The 18022-nt window shown below is 48.4% G+C and overlaps 1 protein-coding gene across 1 annotated transcript in view; it reads left to right on the plus strand.

Moving 5' to 3' along the window:
* LOC144953519 (adhesion G protein-coupled receptor F5-like) overlaps positions 1-18022 on the plus strand; it is a 37520-nt gene that overhangs the window by 16370 nt on the left and 3128 nt on the right. Inside the window, exons 6-10 of the mRNA XM_078884061.1 lie at positions 3263-3344; positions 5740-6666; positions 7438-7479; positions 10054-10101; positions 16879-16933. Coding sequence (XP_078740187.1) covers positions 3263-3344; positions 5740-6666; positions 7438-7479; positions 10054-10101; positions 16879-16933 — 1154 coding nt within the window. The remainder of the gene's footprint in view (positions 1-3262; positions 3345-5739; positions 6667-7437; positions 7480-10053; positions 10102-16878; positions 16934-18022) is intronic.

Here is an 18022-nt window from a genome sequence, read left to right on the forward strand (position 1 = left end):
TCCGGGTCCTCCGGTTTTTTCCCTCCACATTTAGAATCGACGTGAGTTTGGATTATATGTCTGCTATAAATTTGCACGAGATGATAAGCCACTTAATTGAGCTATCATTGCGATAGCCGGGTCGTTTCTGATAAAGAGCTACATAGCTCAGGGGGCCTTACCTGGTAAAATTAAATTAGTTAAATTTTCAATGGTTTTAGTTATAATTTTTTATAATTTTGGCAGAATTCATATCCGAGCCCTGTTGTCTCATCGTAGACTCCAGCTCGTTCAGAATGCAGCTGCTCATATGTCTTACACAGTCTCGCGAGCGCATCACACACATCTGCTATATTGTTATCTGTACTGCCTACCAGTGCAGTACCGATTTGACTATGAGAATCTGCTACTCACCTACAAGGCTTTCAGTGGGTTCGCCCCACGATATTTGATCCGTGTCTTACTCTCCAATGAGATCCCTAAGATTCAGATCTCTTTCTTATAAGGACTCCGAGCCCAAGACTGTCTCTGCAGGCGTTGTGAGGCTGTTGCCTGCACTGTGCAGCTCCCAACCTCCATTGTTGCTGGAGGGCGACTGCCTCCAATTGTTGAGCAGTGTCCTTCATTAGCCTACTCCACAGAGGCCGATTTTTACACCGCTGGTACCAGTCATTGCCAAGTGCACTCAGCTCCATATCCTCACATGACACATCATTCCATCTCTTCTCTAGCCAATGCCCGCTCGTTTCGCCCCCTGTCTAAGAACGAACAAAAGCAGTTGGGGCATGCTGTGGCTGTGAAAGCAGGCTACGCGACCGAGCCAACACAGCCTTACCTGTGGGAGGAGATCACAGATGGGACTGTGTCCAGATTTGTCGAGGATGTGTGAGCTCCTAAAACAATCCAGCCTGGTTAAACTCAGAATGCATCGTAGGCTGGCCAGCCTGAATGTTTCTAACTGGTGCAGATATTCCATTAGTGGGGTCCAATTTCGCAGACGATTCAACCTGAAAAAAAAACAATTGAGAACCTTCACAGATGCAGTGGAGGAATCAATCAAGGACAGCACTCCGACCCATGAGAACTACAACAATTTCACGAGGGCTGTGAACATAAGTGTCTGGCGCTCCATGCCAAGGGCTGCAGCACTAGATACATCTCAGGCATATCAAGCACAACATCTGAGCTTTACACTCTCTATAAAAAAGAACACCATCTAGTCCCCCTCTCAGAATCCACTATAACGTTGGGAGAAAACCTAATAGACAACATAGGAGTAGAACGACACTGCCTGCAGAGAGATGATCATGAAAACTAATCTGACACATGACAGCAAGAACGCTTGGGTGACCATAATAAAACTAGGAGTTGACAATATCACATCCCCAGTCGTGTCAAACGTTACTGCCAACCAGGTTGCACAACAACTGCTCAACAATGGGAAACGGTTGCAAATAAGAAACACCGGAGAACATCACATCTCTATTATAGAATCATATCTCTGCCCAAAACAGGGAAAAAACTTTTCATCATTAAAAAGCTACAGACCCATCTCCCTCCTTGGCATCACTTACAAACTCTGTAACGAATTTATCCTGTAACGAATTTAACCTCTGGTACTTCTCAAACTCATATGAGACCAAGCGGGCGTCAGACCTGGCCGATCCTGTGAAGGTCAACAACTAAACCTCACACAGCACATCGAAGATGGTTACCAACAGAAGATGATCACCCGCGCAGCGTTTGATGATTTGTCTGTTGCATATGACACTGTTTAAACACCGTATCTTGATCCACAAACTGTACCTCATAACTGGCGACTTAAACCATAGCCAGACCATTTGTAGCCTCCTACAGAACAGACGTTTCTACATGGAACTAAATGGGAAGTAAAGTAGATGGCATTCTCAAAATAATGGCTTACCACAAGGCAGTGTGCTCGCCCCCACTTTTATTCAATATCTACACCAACGATCAGCCACTTCCTGCAGATTGTCAGCAGTTCACCTATGCTGATGACCTCTGTATCACCATACAACAGAGGAATTTCGAGAACACAAAGAAGATCCTGGAGAGGGCACTGGACGAGATGTCAAGAGACTTCCTAAATAATCATCTCAACCCCAACCCAAGGAAAACCCAAATCTGTGCCTTCCACCTAAGACAGATGCAGAGCGACACCCGATGCAGAGCAACAACTGAATGTCAGTCACCTGAGGAGACCAGAGGCTCGAACACTAGTCACCTAGTCTACCTCAGGGTAACATTGGATCATATAGTCAGCTACAAAAAGCACACTTTAAATACCAAAGCCAAGATCAACAAATGAAACATCATTTTGCGAAAGCTCGCAAATTCAATGTGGGTAGCACATCTATCCACTCACTACACCATTGCGTTGGCACTTTGTTTCTCTGTGACTGAATATACATGCTCTACCTGGGGACGCTCAACCCACAGTAATGAAACGTGCAGAATCATATTAGGTTGCCTGAGAGCCACCCCTGTTCTATGCCTATATGCACTGTCTGGCATCGCACCCTCTAACATCAGGAAGAGGGTAGCAGGTTACCACGACCAGCAAGTTATAGAGTGGGACGTCCATTGTATCTTTATCAGTAGGAAATTCCTCCAGTACAGCCATGTGAAGCTTCTCGAATGACGTTGTCTAAAATATGTTAAATAATGTCAGAACCAGAGGACGTCCCTGTCGCACCCTAAGATGAACAGGGAATGGCTCGGAACTCCTGGCCATGTAGCTTTACCCGGGCTTGCCCACCATAATGAAGGCGCTTAATAATTGTAAATTGAGAGTCAAGGACACCTAAAGCATGAAGAGCAACCCAGAGCCCAGGCCTGTTGATGGTGTTATAGGCATTGAATAGGTCAATAACAGATGTAGGTCTTTTTGATTTCCCTACACCTTTGCTGTAGCAGACGGACAGAAAATATGGCATTTGTGCAGGACCGCCCTGGGCTTGAAACCATATTGGGGTTCTGCAAGCCTCTCCTCAGCGTGTCTGGCATGGCAATGTTGAATAATCCTTACCAGGAACTTTTTGGGCACACGGAGGAAGGAAATGCCCCTTTAGTTGTTCCAGTCTATCCTGTCCCCCTTCTTAAAGAGGGGGTTCACCAGGGCATCCTTTCAATCCTGCGGAACCCGTCAAGTGCTCCAGAGAGTTATTATGTAGTCATATAGGGCAGTCTGCACGCAAATACCACCCTCCCTCAGCAGTTCGCTTGGGAGATAATCTGTGCCTATTACTTTTCCTGGTCTCAGACTCTGGATCGCCTCCTGTACTTCAACAGATGGAATTTCAGCCAGCCACTCACGGGGGTGGCTACTTCTTCCAATATTTGAGGTACCACAGCCTCAACACAGTCATCCCCACTTTTCCCAATTATGTTTTCTGGACTGAGGGATTTCCCCTCCCCCAAGAACTTGCAAATGCTCAGCAAACCTGAAAATCTCTTCATTGGGGTCGGAGATCAGATAAGATTTTCCCCCCTAAGGATGGTAATCGGTGTGGTGCTGCAAGTTACTTATTTTATGGAATTAAAGAATGATTTGTAATCACGGGCTACTGAGACAGACTCCATCTCCTTCATTAGGCACAATCCTAAACCTCGCCCGTTTTCCATCGGCACCAGGAGGAGGGGGGGGGGGATGCCAACCTCAGCTGCAAGCGATGATGAAATTCCAGCTCGCAACTTTCATCAGCTAATTGAGACCAGGCCATACTCTTTGGTTCTTTCAGTAAAGTCACGTAGGTATAGAATAAAAAAAAAATAACGACGTTTCGGGCGCAACACAAGCATCTGTCATCAGGTGGGCAAGCATAGTCTGCTGCTGAGGCAGACTGTTTTAAAAGGTTTGAAATGGGTGTAGTCTAAGGGTCATAAATAAGTGGCTGGGGCTCGTGATGTTAATGTGAGAAATTTGCATGTAACTGTAAGATAGGAAAGCGGCCTCCTAGACGAGGACACGGAAGTGGCTATGTTAATGTGAGAGATTAGCATGATGTTAATGTGAGAAATTAGCATGTAACTGCAGAAGAGGAGGGTGAGCATGAGAGATCTAAGAGAGAGGCATAGAGAGAGAGACACAGTCGGAAATAACAGCTGGCATAGGCAGGTAGGATGGACACATCACAGTTAGTTAAGACTTTACCTGGTTAATAACGTCCTTCCAATGATTGCTCAGTTTGTACCCATCCTCTCGGTTGAAGTTGTGTCTGTGTTTATATATCTGGATGGCTTCATGAACACATCTCTGAAAGTAGCCGGTAGGTTCGCAGAGTACCTCCGTCTTGGAAAAAACTATTTCGTGTGAGCCCACAGCATTTAAACAACGATCGGCAACAGCAGAGGTATTGGTCCTACCGTGTTTCAGATCTGCCTTGTGTTCACGAACGCGGTCCGAGACATGTCGTTTCGTTTCCCCAATGTAACTGCTGCCGCAACCACAACTCAGTTTGTAGATACCAAAGTATTGCATGTGAGGAATCACATCCTTTACAAATGGGATTAAATCACGGATTTTGTGTACTGTGTTGAAACGAACCTGGATCTTGTATTTTAAGATTTTGGAAATATTTTTGGTAACCCCTGCTATGTACGGTAAAGTGATGATTTTGGTTGGATCCTCAGAAGGTTGTCTCTGCATGGCTGGGGAGACAGCTTTGCAGATTGTACGGTCTGAGTATCCGTTCATCCTGAGGGCTTGGTGTACGTGCTCCAACTCACTGGCTAGGTGGTGCTGGTCGGAGATGGAACGGGCCCTATGGTGTAGTGTTTTGATGAGGGAATTCTTCTGGGCTGGATAGAAAGAACCAAAGACTATGGATTCCTGCAGTCACGAAAGCTTCAAATCAAGGTTGAACCCAGGCCACTTTGGGTTTGAATGGGGTTATAGATGAACCCCCACTACTTGAATGGAAGAATGCCAGCTGCATCTTAGATGACAAGCTGATGTTCAGTAGGTAGGTCCTGGTGTCAAGGACATAGGCTCGCATCCACTGTTCCATCACTAGATAGTCCAGTAGATGTTCTTTCTTGAACCCGGCATGCATCCAAGATGTTGTATGGATGCACCAATGCCAGAACAGCGTGTTGGTGATTACAAGCCCATGGGCAGCACACATGAGCTGATCTTTCCCATGCCTTCCAATCTCTCCAGTTCAGGTGACAGTGTCATGACCCACTCGGCCATTAAAGTCAGCAAACAGGATGACTTTATCCTGAGGGGCCACTTGAGCTTGCACTTGTGACAGGAGATCATCGGAGGCATCTGACTCATCAGCCTTGACTGCATCCCTCTACTGATGTTCATCTTCAGTGGAGGCATAAGCAACCACCACCATTCCTTGCCTTCCGTTCATGGGGAAGTGAGCCCAAAGTATAATTTGTCTTCAAGCGTCCCATACCTCACCACCATGCTCCCACACTTCCTCCATTCTTTGTTCAAAATAAGAACCACTCCCTGTTGTTTTGGAGTCTCCTGCCCCAAGTAGATAACTGTCCACCCCTCATGGTGACTGGAGCCTGAACCAGTCCACCGGACCTCCTGAATCCCGCAGGAATTAGGATGGTACACAACCACCATGGGGAGAAAGACACACAGACTCCAAATATATACAGCAGCAGGCACCGTAAGGGTCTGGGATCGAACGCACGGTCCTCCCACATGCGTCGCCCCCCCACCCCACCCCCACTGCCTCACACCCTCTGCCCCCCCCCGTTTCTCCTCCCTCCCAGTTTAACAATAGGCAGGGCGGCTGGTCCGACTTTGGCTGCCAGCTGACATCGTCCTCCCCCGCCCCCACTATCGGCGCCGGGGGCACGCCCCTTGTGGACGGACGCTTTGTCTCCTGCCGGTGCAACCACACCACCTCCTTCTCCATCCTCGTCTCTCCCGACACCATCGACGACCCCGTCCTGTCAGCCATTTCCCACACTGGCATCGCAGTGTCAATCGCCTCCTTGCTGGCCACCCTTGCTGTAGAGGCGGCCACCTGGCGCTCGGCGGGCCGCCACAAGAACTCGCGCGTGCGCCACCTCGTCCTCATCAACTTGTGCTGCTCGCTCCTTTTTGCCGATGTGTGGTTCGTGGTCTCCGCGTCCCCGGTGGCCATCAGCAACCCGGCGCTGTGCGCCACCATCACCTTCCTGGCGCACCTCGGCTTCCTGTCTCTCTTCTTCTGGATGCTCTGCGAGGGTCTCTTTCTCCTCTACCTCGTCGTTATCATCTACGACCGCATGATGGAGCGCCAAATCTGGGCGTTCGCCTTCGCCCTGGGCTATGGCCTGCCGGCCGCGATCGCCATCGTCACGATTGTGGCGACTCATCCGTGGGGGGCGTACGTGCGCGAGGGCGCCTGCTGGCTCGACTGGAAGCGCAGCCGGGCACTGCTTGCCTTCGTCGTGCCAGCATTCGTCATCTGCTGCGTGAACCTGGGGGTCCTCGCCATGGTGGTCAAGAAGGTGGCGTGTCGGAGTGGCGCCGCCATGGGGGCGGCCATGTCAGGAAAGCCGGCGGTGAGGGTGAAGCAGGTGGTGCGCAGCGTAGCCGTGCTCACTCCGCTGCTCGGAGTGACATGGGGCCTCGGGATCTTTGCGTTCAGCGCCGGGGGCAGAGGCAGCCTCGCCCTACACTACCTGTTTGCCATCCTCAACTCGCTGCAGGTGAGAGAGAGGTGGGGGTTGGGGGGGCGCCATGGTGGCTAGGAGATGTTAACTGCCTCGCCTGGTATGCAAGTGCAGCGCACAGATGGGTGGGCGAATAAATTAAATCAGTGATGCCACTTTGCGCATCACGAGACTGTGATCTGAAATACCCCACGTCTTTAATAAAAATGTCGGTTAGAGTTACGGCATCGGCGGTTGTGATGATGTGATCCGGTGTATTTCCCGAGCGACGTAACATGCTGCCTTAAACTGTGGCTGTCGATAATTATCTCTGTGCGAGATCACTCGCTGTTGCTTTTACCACAAGAACCAGTTGGTTCCGGGACAGTTCAGGTCACCGCAGATGATGCAGTGACAGCCAAGTGACCCCACAGTTGGAAAAAAATTCAGACAGCTGCTGATTTTCTGGGTTAAACTGTGGCTGTTGTTGCCTGCCTTCTTTCCTCCTGCTTAATTTTTTACCACGTTCAGAAATGGTTATTATAACAACAAAAAACGAATTTCACCAGGTAATCCCACTGAGCTATTTAGCTCTTTTTTTCCATGACACTGTTGGCGATAATGCCGATGATTGCACCATAGACGTCCTCTTTTATGTCACTGTCTTACCAGCTATGAGGCAGCAGACAAAATATTGACACACTGCATGCACCTGATGATTGCTCAACATAGCTGGACCTCTGTTGTGATTTCCATGGCGTTGGAGCCAAACGATTGCCGGTTGCCGCTGTGTAACGAGCGTCTCCCCGTGTCCTCTCCTCACCTCAGGGTCTCTTCATCTTGCTGTTGGACTGCCTCTTCGACAAAGAGGTACGGGAACACACTTCATTCTCTTATACATACTTCATTTTCCGTATTGTTTCTATCTTGTCTCGTCTCCGCCTTGTCTCAATCTTGTCTCCTCATCTCAATCTTGTTTCTGTCTTGTCTCCGCCTCATCTCTGTCTCCATCTTGTCTCTGTTTGGCCCTATCTTGTCTCCTTCTCGTCTGTTGTCTTGTCTCCATTTCGTCTCCACCTCATCTTTATCTCGTCTCTATTTTATCTCCATCTCATCTCGTATCCGTCTTGTCTTCATCCTGTGTCCATCTCATCTATCTCGTCTCCGTCTCCATCTTGTCTCTGGCTCGTCTCAATCTCATCGGAATCTCGTCTCCATCTCATCGGAATCTCGTCTCCATCTCATCGGAATCTCGTCTCCATCTTGTCTCTGTCTCATCTCCATCTCGTCTCCATCTCATCTCCATCTTGTCTCTGTGTTGTCACAATCTCATCTCCATCTTGTCTCTGTCTCATCTCCGTCTCGTCTCCATCTTGTCTCCATCTTGTCCCTGTCTCATCTCCATCTCGTCTCCATCTTGTCTCTGCCTCGTCTCCATCTTGTCTCTGTATCGTCTTTGTCTCATATCCATCTCGTCTCCATCTTGTCTCTGTGTCGTCTTAATCTTGTCTCCTCATCTCAATCTTGTTTCTGTCTTGTCTCCGCCTCGTCTCTGTCTTCATCTTGTCTCCGTTTGGCCCTTGTCTCCTTCTCGTCTGTTGTCTTGTCTCCATATCGTCTCTATCTCGTCTCCATCTCGTCTTCGTCTCCATCTTGTCTCCATCTCATCTCCATATTGTCTCCGTCTCGTCTCCATCTTGTCTCCACCTCGTCTCCATCTTGTCTCTATGTCGTCTCAATCTCATCTCCATCTCGTATCCATCTTGTCTCTCTGTCGTCTCCATATTGTCTTTGCCTCGTCTCCATCTCCCAAGCGGCCCATTGCAAGTCCCATGCCACGTGGTGTTCCCAGCCTTCAGTGAGTAGGCAGTGAGGTTCAGCCGTCTGCCATTTTGCTTAAATTCGTATTTCTCTCATTTTATACGTTTACCTTACAAATTATATTTAACACTGTATAAAATATAAATAATATTTTACATTCAAAATACATTAATACAACTGTTTACATCTCCCTTTACATCGTTTGCAAATACATCGTCACTTTATCAATACTGCTACACTGTGGAAATTCTAAATATACAACAGCATCATCAGGGTCGGGATCGAAACCATGACCCTCCCATACACCAGCCGAGGTAGTTAACGTCTCCTAGCCACCGTGATACATAACCTCTCAGCCGTCGCCTCCACCATGCTACTACCCCGTACATCGCTTGTGATGTGCTTCATTTCCATATCCATCGTTGCACCTTTCAGGAACGCATTCCCCGACGGTCCGCCCTGTCCCTCTCCTCTCGCGGATCCTGACGAGGATAGACAACAATACAAGTAATAAAGTTCGGAGACAATGGAGTAGATACTCCCCAACAGCTGACCACCATGGGTTTGTGAAATGGTGAAACTCTATTTCAAAGTGTGCTTCCAAATGGCATATGCACATCTGCAATTGTGGCCAGACACACCTATATCACCCATATCTCTCTCATATATTTCTTATCTCCCTTATACCCGTCTTATATCTTCCTTATCTCTCCCTTATCTCTTATATATTCCTCATATTTTTATCTCTCCTTTATGTATCCCTTAACTCTCCCTCATCTCTCTCCTCCATTTCCCTCTCCTACAGCTACCGAGATCACAGACCAGCATCATATATAACAATAATTAACATGCCCATTATTTAACAAACATTTAATTGGAAATATTTTAATATCTAACATCAAACATGTGCCCTAAATATCTTTAGTACACATGTTGTGTACAGTGTTCCTTCGCTTATTACGAACTTGCTATCCGAGATTTTGACTATCCGCGAATCGCATCTGGAACTCTACACGACTGCTGCATCAAGAGAAAAATGTTATTTTGCACCGTACGTAAGCTAACCGTGCAGATCGGATGTGTGGGGGAAGGACACAAACTAAACACTACAACAATAACAAATAGCAGTTCTAAACAAATGAGTTCGTCAAATCTAGATGATTTAAAAGTGCATAGCTCCCAGTGGCGTCCTAATATTGGAAGGAGAGGGCCTTCCGGACTGGCGCAGAAGCCCATCTGAAGGCACAATGATGCAGTGACCGTCTTTGTTCGATGGGCCAGCCAGAAGTAACGGCTGCTGCGAGGATGAGCGGAGTTCATGTGATGACGGTTTCTATGTTCCATTGTGTGTAATGAGTGCGACCTTATGACGTTATTCGTTAAACTACGTACACACACCACGTACAAGGCCACATGTAGACTCACACAGAAACCTTTAGAGTCACACAGACCAATAGACCCACAGAGACCCATGGGACTCCCCGGGAGACCCATTGACTCACACAGAGACCCATAGCTCACACAGATACCCATAGACGCACACAGAGACCGATAGACTTACACGCAGACCCATAGACTCACAATGTACATGTATACACACACATGTCCTCTCCTCTGCTCCAGATCCAAAAGGAGCTGAGGAAGAAGCTTGGACTATGTAAAGACAAGCCGGTGAGTGGCGGTGTAGATTGGGGGGTGGCTGGGACTGCACAGACGAGCTGGTGACTGGTGGTGTAGACTGGGGGGTGGGACTGTGTACAGACGAGCTGGTGAGTGGTAGTGTAGACTGGGTGAGCTGGGACTGTATAGAGACTAGGCGGTGAGTGGTGGTGTAGGCTGGCGCATTGCTGGGACTGTACAGACGAGGTGATGATGGTTCACTGTGCTCCATGACGAGGTGACGATGGTTCACTGTGCTCCTTGACGAGGTGACGATGGTTTACTGCGCTCCTTGACGAGGTGACGATGGTTCACTGCGTTCCTTGACGAGGTGACGATGAAATTTCGATTTAAAGCTTTCGTGACTGCAGGGATTCATCTTCTTGGTTCTTTCGGTAAAGTCACGTAGAAGGGAAGTAATAAAATAATACAAATAAAACATAATAAAATAATTCTCACGACGTTTCGGCTACAACGCAAGCAGCCGTCTTCAGGTGAAGAATGAGACACTATCAAGCTAGGAGCTTATATATACGCTGGGTTGGAGGTGCAAGAAGAGCGCCTTAACAAAAAGAATGTGCATATGAAGAGGAATTTTGCATATTCATGTGAAATGCGTAGGAGGTGGGCGGGGGGGTTTCAAAGTCATATTATGCCCATGCATTATGCAGGATCAGCAGCACCAAGGGAGGGTGCAGGGAGTAGCATTAACAAAGGAAAGGAATGTTAATAGTATGTAGCTGCAGTTACTAAACAACCACGTAGAAAACTAAGGTATAAACTACATAAAAAACTAAAGTATAAACTGCATAGCACCATCAGTATACTTACTATACTCTACAATAAGCTGAGTTACTCACAGCAAGTAATACATTACAATTCTACGTCGTAAAAATTATATAATATGCTTCCATCTAAACTTTATTCTCTTACATCACACGAGCATACACCGTACTATATACTGCCATAGATAAACCCAGCATTAAATTATATACTGTATTGCTATAAACCACCTTATACATTGTAATATTACACTATGTATTATTCGACCCACCCTAATGTATATCACACTGCTGTATATTCACTATACAATTACGATACTATATATTACTTTGTACATTGTATTAAGCATATACATTTTTATACTATTTGTTATTATACACTGTACCATTGACCATCGTGTCAATGGGTGAGTCGTGGTGGGAAAACTTGCAGCGGAGCAAAGAATCCATTCCCTGCGGAGAATACAATGCCAGTGAGTGGAAACGCGGTCTGAAAGTCACCGTAAACGTGAACACAATCAGTTAAGATCCGAAATGGTTTATTACGTCCTTCCAATGATTGCTAAGCCAGAATCCATCTTCTCGGTTAAAATTGTCTCTGTGTTTGTATATGTGGATCGCCTCATGAACGAATCTCTCATGGTAGCCAGATGGATTGCAGAGAACCTCTGTCTTGGAGAAGTCAATGTCATGTGAGCCCACTGAGTTGTAACAGTGATCTGCCACGGCTGATGTGTTTGTCCTACCGTGTTTCAGGTCTGCTTTATGTTCACGGATGCGGTCCGAGACATGTCGTTTGGTTTCCCCAATGTAACTGCTACCACAGAGGCAACTTAGTTTGTAGACGCCAGGGTACTGCATGTCTGGAACCACATCTTTTACAGACGGTACCAGATCACGGATTTTATGTACTGTGTTGAATCGGACCTGGATCTTGTGTTTAATCAGGATTTTGGAGATCTTTTTTGTGACCCCAGCAATGTAGGGTAAGGTGATGGTCTTGAAAGGCTCCTCAACAGGATCCTTCTTGATGGTTGGAGTGATGGCTTTGCGGATTGTGTAGTCGGAGTAACCATTAGCCTTAAGAGCTTGGCGTACGTGTTTGAGTTCACTGGAAATGTGTTCCTGGTCGGAGATGCATTGGGCTCTATGATATAGAGTCTTGATGAGGGAATTCTTCTGGGATGGATGGTGGTGGGAATCCGGTTTTAGGTAAGCATCCGTATGGGTGGCTTTCCTGTAGACAGAGTGGCTCATTGAACCATCAGGTCTCCTTTTAATTAGGACATCCAAAAAGGGTAGCTTGCCATCTTTTTCGACTTCCATGGTGAATCTGATGGCTGGATGTATGGAATTGATGTGGTCGAGAAATTGGTCTAGAGCAGGCCGGCCATGTGGCCAGATGACAAAAGTGTCATCTACGTACCTCTTCCATAAGGTCGGGCGTAGAGTGGCAGTCTGGATGGCGTCCGTCTCAAATTTCTCCATGAAGATGTTGACTACAACCGGAGATAGGGGGGAGCCCATTGGGGTGCCCTCAGTTTGCTTCTAGAAAGTTCCATTCCAGGTGAAGTATGTATTGCTTAAGCAGTGTCTCACCAGGGGGGGTACCCCAGCATTCAGTCCTTGATGAACCAAGTCTTCAATGATTGCGATAGTTTTCTACGTGGTTGTTTAGTAACTGCAGCTACATACTATTAACATTCCTTTCCTTTGTTAATGCTACTCCCTGCACCCTCCCTTGGTGCTGCTGATCCTGCATAATGCATGGGCATAATATGACTTTGAATCCCCCCCGCCCACCTCCTACGCATTTCACATGAATATGCTAAATTCCTCTTCATATGCACATTCTTTTCTTCTTGCACCTCCAACCCAGCGTATATATAAGCTCCTAGCTTGGTAGTGTCTCATTCTTCACCTGAAGACGGCTGCTTGCGTTGTAGCCGAAACGTCGTGAGAATTATTTTATTATGTTTTATTTTTATTATTTTATTACTTCCCTTCTACGTGACATTACCGAAAGAACCAAGAAGATGAGGTGACGATGGTTCACTGTTCTCCTTGACGAGGTGACTATGGTTCACTGCGCTCCTTGACGAGGTGACGATGGTTTACTGCGCTCCTTGACGAGGTGACGATGATTCACTGAGCTCCTTGACGAGGTGACGATGGTTCACTGTGCTCCTTGACGAGGTGACGATGGTTTACTGTGCTCCTTGATGAGGTGACGATGGTTTACTGTGCTCCTTGATGAGGTGACGATGGTTTACTGTGCTCCTTGACGAGGTGGCGATGGTTTACTGTGCTCCTTGACGAGGTGACGAGGCTATGGGAACCTCATTTGCCAGTAAAAATATGATAATTGGTTCTTTACCCTTCTATCTGGCAACAAAACTGACACCTTTTTACAAGGAGTCATGTTTGCATAGACCGCAATACCTGCAGTCATAATACAAACAAAAGAACATAACTCTGATAATGTGCACTGTCCTTGAAGTTGATTGGTCCACACCCGAGACAGCTTTCTTTAGAGCCTAGTCTCATATGGGTTGGACCAGATGACGCCAAAAGGCGCACAACTCAAAGACAATGCACCATCAGAGTATGAGAGCTCGGGGCAAGCATCTACACTATGGGAACCTCATTTGCCAGTAAAAAAAAATATTGCCAGATAGAAGGGTAAAGAACCAATTATCATATTTTTACTGGCAAATGAGGTTCCCATAGTGTAGATGCTTGCCCCGAGCTCTCATACTCTGATGGTGCATTGTCTTTGAGTTGTGCGCCTTTTGGCATCATCTGGTCCAACCCATATGAGTCTAGGCTCTAAAGAAAGCTGTCTCGGGTGTGGACCAATCAACTTCAAGGACAGTGCACATTATCAGAGTTATGTTCTTTTGTTTGTATTATGACTGCAGGTATTGCGGTCTATGCAAACATGACTCCTTGTAAAAAGGTGTCAGTTTTGTTGCCAGATAGAAGGGTAAAGAACCAATTATCGAGGTGACGAGGGTTTACTGTGCTCCATGACGATGTGACGATGGTTTACTGCGCTCCTTGACGATGTGACGATGGTTTACTGCGCTCCTTGACGAGGTGACGATGGTTTACTGTGCTCCTTGACGATGTGACGATGGTTTACTGCGCTCCTTGACGATGTGACGATGGTTTACTGCGCTCCTTGACGAGGTGACGATGGTTTACTGTGCTCCTTGACGAGGTGACGATGATTTACTGCGCTCCTTGACGAGGTGATGATGGTTCACTGTGCTCCTTGACGAGGTGACGATGATTCACTGAGCTCCTTGACGAGGTGACGATGGCTCACTGTGCTCCTTGACGAGGTGACGATGATTCACTGTGCTCCTTGACGAGGTGACGATGATTTACTGCGCTCCTTGACGAGGTGACAATGGTTTACTGCGCTCCTTGACGAGGTGACGATGGTTCACTGAGCTCCTTGACGAGGTGACGATGGTTCACTGCACTCCTTGACGAGGTGACGATGGTTCACTGTGCTCCATGACGAGGTGACGATGGTTCACTGAGCTCCTTGACGAGGTGACGATGGTTCACTGCACTCCTTGACGAGGTGACGATGGTTCACTGTGCTCCATGACGAGGTGACGATGGTTCACTTTGCTCCTTGATGAGGTGACGATGGTTCACTGTGCTCCTTGACGAGGTGACGATGGTTTACTGTGCTCCTTGACGAGGTGATGATGGTTCACTCCTCCTTGACAAGGTGACGATGGTTCACTGTGCTCCTTGACGAGGTGACGATGGTTTACTGTGCTCCTTGACGAGGTGATGATGGTTCACTCCTCCTTGACAAGGTGACGATGGTTCACTGTGCTCCTTGACGAGGTGACGATGGTTCACTGTGCTCCTTGACGAGGTGGCGATGGTTTACTGTGCTCGTTGACGAGGTGACGATGGTTTACTGTGCTCCTTGACGAGGTGACGATGGTTTACTGTGCTCCTTGACGAGGTGACGATGGTTCACTGTGCTCCTTGACGAGGTGACGATGGTTCACTGTGCTCGTTGACGAGGTGACGATGGTTTACTGTGCTCGTTGACGAGGTGACGATGATTTACTGTGCTCGTTGACGAGGTGACGATGGTTTACTGTGCTCGTTGACGAGGTGACGATGGTTTACTGTGCTCGTTGACGAGGTGACGATGGTTCACTGTGCTCGTTGACGAGGTGACGATGGTTTACTGTGTTCCTTGACGAGGTGACGATGGTTTACTGTGCTCCTTGACGAGGTGACGATGGTTCACTGTGCTCCTTGACGAGGTGACGATGGTTTACTGCGCTCCTTGACGAGGTGACGATGGTTCACTGTGCTCCTTGACGAGGTGACGATGGTTCACTGCACTCCTTGACGAGGTGACGATGGTTCACTGTGCTCCATGACGAGGTGACGATGGTTCACTGTGCTCCTTGACGAGGTGACGATGGTTTACTGCGCTCCTTGAGGTGACGATGGTTCACTGTGCTCCTTGACGAGGTGACGATGGTTCACTGCACTCCTTGACGAGGTGACGATGGTTCACTGTGCTCCATGACGAGGTGACGATGGTTCACTTTGCTCCTTGATGAGGTGACGATGGTTCACTGTGCTCGTTGACGAGGTGACGATGGTTTACTGTGCTCCTTGACGAGGTGACGATGGTTTACTGTGCTCGTTGACGAGGTGACGATGGTTCACTGTGCTCCTTGACGAGGTGACGATGGTTTACTGTGCTCCTTGACGAGGTGACGATGGTTTACTGTGCTCCTTGACGAGGTGACGATGGTTCACTGTGCTCCTTGACGAGGTGACGATGGTTCACTGTGCTCCTTGACGAGGTGACGATGGTTCACTGTGCTCGTTGACGAGGTGACGATGGTTCACTGTGCTCGTTGACGAGGTGACGATGGTTCACTGTGCTCGTTGACGAGGTGACGATGGTTCACTGTGCTCCTTGACGAGGTGACGATGGTTTACTGTGCTCCTTGACGAGGTGACGATGGTTTACTGTGCTCCTTGACGAGGTGACGATGGTTTACTGTGCTCCTTGACGAGGTGACGATGGTTCACTGTGCTCCTTGACGAGGTGACGATGGTTCACTGTGCTCCTTGACGAGGTGACGATGGTTCACTGTGCTCCTTGACAAGGTGACGATGGTTTACTGTGCTCCTTGACGAGGTGACGATGGTTTACTGCGCTCCTTGACGAGGTGACGATGGTTCACTGTGCTCCTTGACGAGGTGACGATGGTTTACTGTGCTCCTTGACGAGGTGACGATGGTTCACTGTGCTCCTTGACGAGGTGACGATGGTTCACTGTGCTCCTTGACGAGGTGACGATGGTTCACTGTGCTCCTTGACGAGGTGACGATGGTTCACTGTGCTCCTTGACAAGGTGACGATGGTTTACTGTGCTCCTTGACGAGGTGACGATGGTTTACTGCGCTCCTTGACGAGGTGACGATGGTTTACTGCGCTCCTTGACGAGGTGACGATGGTTTACTGTGCTCCTTGACGAGGTGACGATGGTTCACTGTGCTCCTTGACAAGGTGACGATGGTTTACTGTGCTCCTTGACAAGGTGACGATGGTTTACTGTGCTCCTTGACAAGGTGACGATGGTTTACTGTGCTCCTTGACGAGGTGACGATGGTTTACTGTGCTCCTTGACGAGGTGACGATGGTTTACTGTGCTCCTTGACAAGGTGACGATGGTTTACTGTGCTCCTTGACAAGGTGACGATGGTTTACTGTGCTCCTTGACAAGGTGACGATGGTTCACTGCGCTCCTTGACGAGGTGACGATGGTTCACTGTGCTCCTTGACAAGGTGACGATGGTCTACTGTGCTCCTTGACGAGGTGACGATGGTTTACTGTGCTCCTTGACAAGGTGACGATGGTTTACTGTGCTCCTTGACGAGGTGATGATGGTTCTTGACGAGGTGGCGATGGTTTACTGCGCTCCTTGATGGTGCCATTGACAGGTGATCAGCAGCAGCGGGCTTGGTGGAGTTGGAGTGACTCAACAACAGTCTCACCGTGAGTATCAACCTGTACATATCCACTTGTACACATCCACCTGTACATCCACCTGTACACATACACCTATACACATACACCTGTACACATCTACCTGTGTAGTGTACTTGGAGGCAACACATTTATTAACACAACGGGTAACTCCAACAGGATAAGAGCATCGGGTGGTGACCACCACGGCTAACTAAACTTACACTCGGAGACAATTCTATAGTCGGGCCAGGACAGTTAACTGGCTGCCTGGTCCACGCGTGAAGACCGAGGACCAAGGATTGAGGATGGCGACTTCATTCCCATAGTTGAACGCCGATCCCTCTCCCCCCCTCGTCCGGTCACGTGCCCTCCCGGGTTCACCTCTCTGTCACGTCCTGACGCAACCCCCTTCTCAGTGACACCCGGGCTCCGACCTCACAGTACCACCACTCAACAGCAATAATAACAATATATATATAAAATGTATAGTCACTGAGAAAGGGGCGGGGGAAGGGAGAGAGATGGAGGCGAGAGAGGACAACAACAACACAATAAAAAATGTTGACAATGTTCAGCACCCCAGCTACCCCACCCACCTCAAAGCACGTCCCCGCCCAGTGTGTGTGACAGCACCCCTGAGCACGAGAAGGGCCAGGTTCAGCCAATGACCCAATCGACTCAGGAGTGCGACAAGCAGCAAAACGACGCGGGGATAATGGAGGGTGGAGCGGAGTTACTTGAATCGGGCAGTCCTCGAATGATTCCTTGTAGCTGGGCCCCCAGGTGAGGTGGGCCTGGGCTCCCTGGGGGACCCGGGGGGAATTAGAAAATGGCCTAACGGGCGCGGCCCCTTCTGAGAAAACACAATTGTCGGCGGAGAATGGATGTCTGACAGGCGTTTCGCTCCATGCTGAACGTCCGTGGTTGACTCATCCGGCGACGGCAAGGATGTCAGATGCTTCGGTCCTGTGGGCAGCACAGAATTCCCCTGAGGAACGACCTCAGCAGACGCCTTCCCCAGCTCGTTGGGCACACCGGACACTCGGCCCTTGGGTAATGGAGATTGAGGGGGCACACTTGGCGGAACAAACGGTTTAAGTCGCGACGGGTGAACAA

Source organism: Lampetra fluviatilis, chromosome 77 (genome assembly GCF_964198595.1).
Source record: "Lampetra fluviatilis chromosome 77, kcLamFluv1.1, whole genome shotgun sequence".
Lineage (NCBI taxonomy): Eukaryota > Metazoa > Chordata > Hyperoartia > Petromyzontiformes > Petromyzontidae > Lampetra > Lampetra fluviatilis.